Below are 9,006 nucleotides of genomic sequence, written 5' to 3'. Positions count from 1 at the left end.
TAAACTGAGCTTTCCCACAATGTTCATTTCAGTATAACTTAGTGATAGGAAATGTATCCAAATTAACGGCTTTGATTACGATGGCATCTTAGAACTCTGTATCTCTACAGGGCATTTCAATCCTCAAGTTAGATAGTCAGGTGCATTATTTGAAATAATGCCATGGAACAAAGGAAAAGAAAAGGAGACATGAAGCTTGGTAGCTACATACAGCTTCAGGAGCGTTGCAAGAGTTGTGTACAACTTTCTGGCTGCATGTCTCTCATTAGCAATGCATGGTAACTCCTCAGCAGAGTCTGTATTAGTTACACTTTCTCTAGACCTGCAAGAATTACTCCCCTGTTGAATTGAATCGGCCCTTTATAACATAGCAGACAATGACATAGAAATGTTGCCCTGTCATGAAGGCTTGAGAGTTCCTTCAGTCGTCACACACCTTTGTGTGCTTTGAAGCTTGTGCTGAGTGCTGCCCTTTAATACAGTGAAATATTTTTGCAAGACCCAGCAGGGATGCTACTGTATATATTATAAACAGGAAGTTTTAGAGATTAAAGGAGAGACATGAACTTCCATTAAATAATACACCTGGATTTTTAAGAGAGTCATAGATACATTTTTGTGTATAGTTTGTTTATGTCACAAAAGAAAACTTCCAACAGGTTAATTACATTTCATTTTTAATAAAACATTAAATTTTCATCTTAACAAAAAGGAGAATGAAGTCAACGGGACCAACGGGTTTTGTTTCTAATTTTCAATAAAATATAAATATATAATTTCACCAAAATAAAAAAATTATCATATTTTAAAACAGAAATAAATTACCTGCTTTAGCCTAACAGTTACAGAGTCATTAAAAAGTGCAGCTTTAAAGACACAAATAATGCTAATTGAAACTGCTACTACTAATTTTATTATGTGAAGCCTCTTTCGCTTAACCCTCCGATCTTTGTAGGCTGTTCTTTGTGACAACCTCTGAGCATGCTACAGAAAGTGGGTTTGGGCCAAAATAAAATGTAGAAATGGATGGTTTCCCTCAGGTAAAAAGTTCTACCAACATTTCTTCTAGCCCTTTCTTTTCCCTTCTCCCCAGCCAGACTGGAAAATAAGGTAAAGGAAAACACTCAACCTCTCCAACCACAGACAAAGACAAAACCCTGGTTCGCACAGTGCTTGTGCAGGTTTGGGATCACTGGTGACCTGAAGATACTTATTGCAAACTTACATATGTTATAAAACCACATTGTGTTTAAAGTATTTCTTAAGAACAATTTTTATTGCTGTTGGATCTCAGAAGCTGACATTCATTTCAAGAGATTTTTTGCTTTCTTTTTACCTCTCACTACCTATGGGCTGGTCCCATGGACTGGTTGTTCATCTGCAGCTGGGCTCCATTTCCCAGCTTAGTTTCATCTGCTCCACGTGGTCCAAAAACCTCCAAACTGTAAAAAGCTGCACAAGAAGTGAGCTCTTGATCTGAATTAACACACCAAGGTACTCAGACTCACAGACTGTGAACTATTATGTGGGCATCTATCTTACAATAAGTGGCAGAGGCTACTCAACATGTTATCTTTTCTTAAACCTACTCTTAGAGGACACTGCTTAGGTTGCTGTCAAGCTTAGATGCACCCAAGCATTAGAGCTTCAACTTTCCATTACCAGACTCCATGTTATCTTACTTTCAAGCTAAGGCTGGTTTAGGAACTGTTTCAAACTCTTCTGGGGAGTCTGATCTGGGATTCCTCAGTTCCTCAAGACCATATTTCACACCATGATTCATAAGCAGCTTCACAAAAAAATATTTCCATTTATATTAATGAACTATTTTTTTTTACAGAAACTATCAAAAGCAGCCTTTTTTTTTTCTATTTTTTGTTTGTTTTTACAATTTTTCTATAGCAAAATTGAGGGAATATTTGGTGCACGTTAATATTTCACAGTTGTCTAAATTCTAGTATTTAAAAAGTAAGCCACCCCTCATCAGCTGCAAAGGAAATTTGTGTCAGAGCAATAGGCTTCGTTAGATCTGGATATCTCTGCTCAGGGCAGGCTAGGAAACAGCACAGTCTCAAGGACATGAAGGATGTTAGCTAATAAGGAAAAAGAATTATTCGGCCGAGCACACTGAACTGTAACTCAGAGGACTATATTAAGAAATAGATTTTAAAAAAAAAAAAATTAATCAAATTATATCAAGGCAGTGACACACATTACCTACACAAGTAGTAGAATACTCACAGACTGCAAACATGCACTACAATATGATCAGTTTTGTAAGAAAACAAACACAATACAGGACACACTGGTCCATACTTTTAAAAAAATGTGATGTTACATTTTTAAGCTACAGATTTTTCTTAAAAGAAAAAAGTCAATGTTAATTGACTTTTCAATGTTAATATATTTTTATATTACAGTCAACATTTTTTTGCCCAAAATTTTTCAGCATAACATTTGAGAGGACTTTATTTTATATACAGGTTAGGCAGTTTATCAGGATTATAAACAATGGGTAAGAAAATAACCACCTTCAGCACCACGGGTACAAGCTCGCCCTGGTTTGGAACTGGATCCATTGTCACTGTTAACAAAACATGGTACTTTTTAGAGCTCACACTCCAGTCTTCATTAAACTGGTATTTTCAATGACAAATTCACATGAGGCCACATTTTAATGTGCACGTCTGGTCTTCCTAAGGATTAGCACCAGTGAGATTACTGAAAGAGCTGGGCAATATGAGGTTAGTGGCATTTCTTCTTTTCCAAGAATCACCTCCACAGCTGCTCAAGAACCTCACTAGAGGCATGAAGATCAATTTGTTCCTATATCTATGTAGAAGAGTGTCTCTGACCAGAGCAGATGGCCAATGACACAGGCTTGACTGACATCCCTGCAGAAGCAGGGCATTAGGAAAGGAAACATTTTTCTGAACAGGTTTTCCCTGTACACCTTCAAACTTCACGTTAGTTACATTTCCCCAGTGAAGTTAAGCCCTCTAGTGGGTGATGAGTAAGTAACCACTCAGAAGAAAAATCTTCAGCCACCCAGGCAGACACCAGCGTGATTCCATGAACATTTCTCATTTAGAAATCAAGTCTGTGGGGATGACATTACTCTACAGGATTAATGGGGCATTTTTATAGGATCAGAGTTCAGCTCAGAAAGCATTTTTATTATACCAAGAGCCTTCTGGTTGAAGAAATGACACGCAGATATGATCTCTGGATATATTGGTAGCAATGTGACATTTATTTTCAGCCTTTCCATAAAAGAACAGCAAACCAAAACTCCCCAATTGTTACAAGCCGTTCTCTGGGCAGAAAAACTGATACATCGGGTTTCCGAGTAACTGTGAAATCCACCCTTAAGGTTGCTGGCATCAGATATTGCCTCTCCCCCTGCCTCCCTGAGTTTAACACCACAGTAACTTTGTGTCTTCTGTTTTTCCCTGCATTCAACCAGCTATGCAAGGATCAGTTTTGGACACACCACGGCACAGGATATGTGTGTGCCAACTGGCAGGCCAGTCCACATTTCCTGAGCAATGACTGAGCCATTGCTTTCAGTCACCATATGAGCCAAACAACTAAAATGCTTATTTTTCCTCAGCTGAAGCTAATTAACATCTACCAAGATGCCAGTTTTCACAAAACTCATTGAAATTCAAGCAATCACGTTTGAAGTTAACCCTACATAGCATCTTTTCCTTAGAAAGCCAGGCTAGAATGCAAGAACATAGCAGTTTTTGGCAGCCCAAGAGCTAGAATAATTTGTGAACAACTCTGCTACAGGGTAGAAACTATGAATAACTCAGAAGACCAGAAATGGAGCAAATCTGAGATTGCAGAAAAGGGGAACAGGGGGTTGCAAACTATGCATCTTTCCAAAAAAGAGAACAAGTGTCTCGAATTGAGCATCTCATTCACTCAGTGTAAGTCAAAAAAACCTGGCATATGAATTGTTGATACAATATACAACAGTCCCCTCCAATGGGAGTGTGAGGGGTCTGGATAAGTGTTATACTTCTATTCAGGTCATGTAATGCAGAATTTTGAGGTAGATGCTAAAATGGAAGATGGATGGAGAATTCCTTTCCAGAAAGAATTTGTTCAAGTTACAGAATCAATTTGTGAATTACTACACTTCAGTGAGGATGCCTTAAATGCCTTTCTACAGAAAAAGCAAAAAGACATCTTAACAAATATTAACACTTATAAAAAAATCACAAGCACCATTTTTCCTAAGCCAGAGGAAACAGGCAAAATTGTACTATCCTTTCCAATTCCCCCAAGGAAGCTGGTTTAACTTTTTGTTGAACGAGTGCACTGAAATGACCTATCATTAAAGAACTGAGAGAATACCATATTAATGGAAAGACCAACAAAAATCTCAATTATCAAGGTGCACCTTGATACACTCACAGTATTGGCCAGTCAGTTTGACACAAAAATACCAGGCTTAGAGAGCAACCCAGCAGAAGCCAGGCTTTCAGTTGCTTAGTCTGTTTCTTCCAGTCACTCTCCAAACTGGCTTTAAAACATTGCAAACAAAATTCCAGGGCTGTGCCCATGCCTGTTGGGTCAGCTTACATCCAAGGCCTCAATCAACTACTTGTAACTCTTCCAAGAGACAGAAATTAGATTTTCCAGCACTATTGGAATTAGCCTTTCTTTTGTCGGTACATCCCACATCTTACTCGGAACTTTACTCTTTTGTCCCAAGCAGATCATCTCTAATTCCAATGGATGGAACTTCTCCAGTATCTTTTAATATTTAATACACACACATTCTAGCTAGTGTACAAACTGTACTTGTAATCCAAAATCATTTTTGTTTTATATTTACAACATATTATATTGAAATAATGCAATATAGTTTGTTATTGAAAAAAAGGTTTCCTACAATTAACATGTCCAGAACTTTGTATTATCTGGTATGGTAAGAGTTCAACAGACCTCCCTCCCTTACTCCCAGAATTACTTTGGTTTTGACAGTGAACTTTAAATACAAACATTAGCACAGCTGCCTGAATACCCACTACATCACTGTGCTGACAGTTACCCTCAAGGGGTTCCTTGCCACTAACCACTGAGGAAGTACCAAAAGAAGCAGCTCATGCAGGCAGACAATACTCATTGCCATAGCATATTCTACAGCAGTGTTTGGAACTTGACTCTGTGTAGTGTTTCAGGGGAAGACACAAGGAAAACAGAAGTCCTTTGGAAGCAAACGAACGGCCAGCGCAGAGGTGCATGCAGAGCTGCTGTGTGCTGCCCTGCACCAGGGCTGCATGCCAGAGCAAGGTACCCAATACAAGTTACCAACCAGGGGTCAGATTCACAGTTGTACTCCTGATGGACTTTGACTCTGTAAGCAGGCAGATGGACACTTTCACATGGAATACTCATGTGTGCTCCTAACATCAGGAAGGGTAGCCAGCCAGGCACTGGAAAAGGTCCCTATTTGTTTAGATTTACCAAAAAAAGCAAAGATTGAACTCTGCTTTAAGGAACTGCTACACTGCTACATGTACCACAAAATACAGGCTGTAAGCCTTCTGTATGTTCTGGTAACAGGACCACAGGATTGTTCAGCTTGGAAAAGACCTTAAAGATCATCAGGTCCAACCATTAACCTAACTCTACCAAGTCCAGTGCTAAACTGTCGCTAAGCACCACATCTACACCTAACCACCCATTCATCAACAGAATCATAGAATCACAGAATATGCTGAGTTGGAAGGGACCCACCAGGATCAAGTCCAACTCCTGTCCCTGAGAGGACAGACTCCCAAAACTGCCTATTGAGACTGACTTACCAGCAAGGCATAAAAGCAAACTGCAAACAGCCCTCTGAGCTTACTTTAATATTGATCAACTCACTAAACAATCTTCTAACACAGTGAAAAATGAGTTCATGCACACAGAAAACCAGGAAATGTATCAAATTCTCTTTACGTTTATTGCCACATAACTGTAGAACAATTTTAACGGTAAGACTTCTGGTAGCGCGCACGAGCACCAGGTCCTCCAAACTTCTTGGATTCACAACGGCGGGGATCTGCAACCAGCAGAGTCCTATCGTATTGGATCAGAATATCCTTGATCTCTTTCTTGGAGGCTTCATCAACATCTGTTAAAAAATAAAAATAATAATTAAAAAATAATAAAATTCTTCTATTTAAGAAGTTTTGTGAACCAACACACATTAATATTTTTTGCATGGAAAATACCAGCTGCCATACGGTGCCACTTCAGGCTAATACAACAAGCAAAACAACTTACATTTTTGATAGTAAGCCACCAGTGCTTTGGAAATAGCTTGACGGATAGCTGTTAAAAAAAGGTAATGAATCAGTAAGGATCACAAACTTATTTCAAACTTAAACAAAGTGTCAAGTTATCTAAGAGACTTGCTGTCCTGTTTTCTGTCAAATTGTCCTCTCTCTTAACCTCTTCTCCCACACATGCCACATGACCTTGGCAAATCTGAAGAAATCTGTGCCAAGAGGCCACCCACTGTTCCATGTGTTGATTTGATGGCTGCCAGCTAGACGAGGAATTGTACAGGAAGAGTCCTAATCACCATATTTTCTGAGTACTAACATCAGTTCCTCTTCTACCTACACACAGCCAATTTTCAGAATCCTTAAGAGCACCATTCTCTCAAATCCCTATGCTTAACAAAGATAAAATTGATCAATGTGTACAGACACTAAGGAGGCAACAGGACTGTGTGAAAAACCAGCCTGCAGCATAGTAACACAGTAATCAAAACTCAAACCATGAGTATGGGAGTAACGGTACAGAGTTTGTTAGGCTTCTATCTGTCAGAACATTAAGATCAGGATTTTTATGAAAATCTGAGTTTTCTCAAAAGCAAATGTACTCAGCTTTGAGACTGAAATGTCTCTGCTCTTTATGCAGCTCCAGCTCCTTTTCACTGAACTACAACCAAACTGAAACAGCAGAAAAATCCATCATTTCTAAAGAGCAACTCTATAAATAAACAGCTAACACAAGTATGTTCTCCATCCTCTCTGCAAGGGGAAATAACAGCCCAGCTCTGCAGGTCAACTGGAAGATGCCTCGTGAACAACACAAAAATCTAATCACAAGTTCCATTCTTCCCTCCCAAAAATCTCTGTGCTCAGCTGCACTTGAACTGTCCTGTCATCCTGCAAGACATGGTTTCCTCGTATTTCCGCAAAATTCCATCCATTTACTTCATGCACCTTACATGTTACACTTTGCACATAAAATACAACCAGCAAGACCTTGCGAAAAACTACATTTGTGCAGTGCAAAAAGAAACAGAACAGCAAGATGCACAAGTTAGTATTCTAAACTCAAGCCTCTTAAATATGTGGCTTGACCTGTTCCAGCCCACACCAGAGGTTCCACCAAAAATCATACCATAGATTTGTGCTACGTGGCCACCACCCTTCACACGGACTCTGATGTCAACACCAGCAAATCGTTCCTTCCCCAGGAGGAGGACAGGTTCAAGCAGCTGGGAAACAAAACACAGGAAGAAAATTCATTTGTGGCCAGAAAAAACAAAGATCAGAGTTGTAGTAGGTTTACCAAATGTGAAGCTATTGAATGTTCTAAAATACGGAGATGTGATTATATAAGCACACACCCAAGTTAAGTAAACCTCTTGCAGAGTTCCATGACATCTACCAGTGCTGTTGTAAAATAAATTTGCTGAAGTCTTTTTAAAAAATCTTAACAGCAATGCACATGAACACAGGAATTAACAGCAAGGGAATAGTTTAAGCAAGTAGCCTAGTTACATCAGCACTGGAGAAAACTAAAGCAAGTTTCTAAAATTGAAGATCTAAAGTAATTTGTGGGTGGTTTTCTCCACTATTTTACACTTTATTCAGGTTTTAGATTCTCTTAGCAGTGTTCAAACAGCTATCTTAACAACTCCTAAAGAATCTTTAAAAAGCAGGGTTTAAGTCACCCATTTAAACTTAAAAAATGGATGTGATATGCTGAAAATACTTCACATTATATTAACGCACATTAATCCAACTAAGCCAAAAACCCCACTCCTCCCAGTAAGACAGTGTGCTCAGATAAAACACAACCAAAAATTTAGAACTGTCAATAAGGCAAGCAATTATTCTCTGCCACCAAGCAATTATGTGTATAATAGCATTTTAATATCCAAAGGTGGTGGGAAGCTGGGTGGATGCTTACTTTATACTGCAGAGTTCTGGGCTCAATCATTTCCAGAGGTCTTCCATTTACTTTAATAAGGCCATTTCCTCTCTTGCAGTGGGCAACAGCAGTTGCTGTTTTCTAAAAAACCAAAATGTATTAGTGCAGCACATCAGTTTTACACTAGTGAAATCAATGTCTATGTAACAATCTAAAAATCTTAGCCTAATATCCAAGATTAACATCTTATACTAAACAGTGCCACCCTTTTCATTTCCAGGTATTCACTAAAAATATCAAGGTACTATCTTAACAATATTGTATTTAGTTTATGGCTATAAACATTAGACAGTTACAACACTTGGTTGTAAATGAGGTAAAGACACTCTCTCCGTTCTGCCACAAGGTACTTTTGTTGCTTGTTTCCTCACAAGACCCTGCTACCTAGAATTATTCGAGCCACTGAATCCCTGCAGCAGGAACTTCATCTCCGCAGCACCAGCTCAGAACGTGGCTCTCCAACACTGGCAACGGTGAGCCAGGCCCTTACGGCCTGGAGATGACAGAGACGACCGTTTCCTAGGCAGAGCTCCGACCCAGAAGGGGCCAAACATTTCCCCGGCTCCGCAGGGCCCCGGAGCGGGACACGTGGAGCTGCCGCGCAGGCCTCATCCCCGCCGGCCCTCCCGCAGCCCAGCCCCGCACACATCCCGGCGAGGAGGCAGCATCGCCGCCCCAGCACTGAGCCCGAGGGACCCGCGCACGAGGCCCCGGGCGCGGCCCAGCCCGAGCGCGAAGAGGAGCTGGAAAGGCCGCGGCGCCCGGACTCAC

The 9,006-nt window shown here is 40.1% G+C and overlaps 1 protein-coding gene across 1 annotated transcript; it reads right to left on the bottom strand.

The window, feature by feature from the left end:
* Positions 1-5,939: 5,939 nt before the first annotated feature.
* On the bottom strand, positions 5,940-8,312 carry RPS16 (ribosomal protein S16). The gene is made up of 4 exons (XM_010007989.1): positions 8,215-8,312; positions 7,420-7,516; positions 6,289-6,336; positions 5,940-6,136 (listed from the first exon to the last, which is right to left on the bottom strand). The coding sequence occupies exons 1-4, from the start codon at positions 8,242-8,244 to the stop codon at positions 5,991-5,993; spliced, it is 321 nt and encodes a 106-aa protein (XP_010006291.1). The 5' UTR covers positions 8,245-8,312; the 3' UTR covers positions 5,940-5,990.
* Between the last annotated feature and the right edge of the window lie 694 nt (positions 8,313-9,006).

This window comes from Chaetura pelagica, unplaced genomic scaffold (assembly GCF_000747805.2).
Source record: "Chaetura pelagica isolate M959 unplaced genomic scaffold, ChaPel_1.0 scaffold50, whole genome shotgun sequence".
Classification (NCBI taxonomy): Eukaryota; Metazoa; Chordata; class Aves; order Apodiformes; family Apodidae; genus Chaetura; species Chaetura pelagica.
The sequence above is the reverse complement of the archived record's forward strand: the minus strand, read 5'-3'. Positions and strand labels throughout refer to the sequence as shown.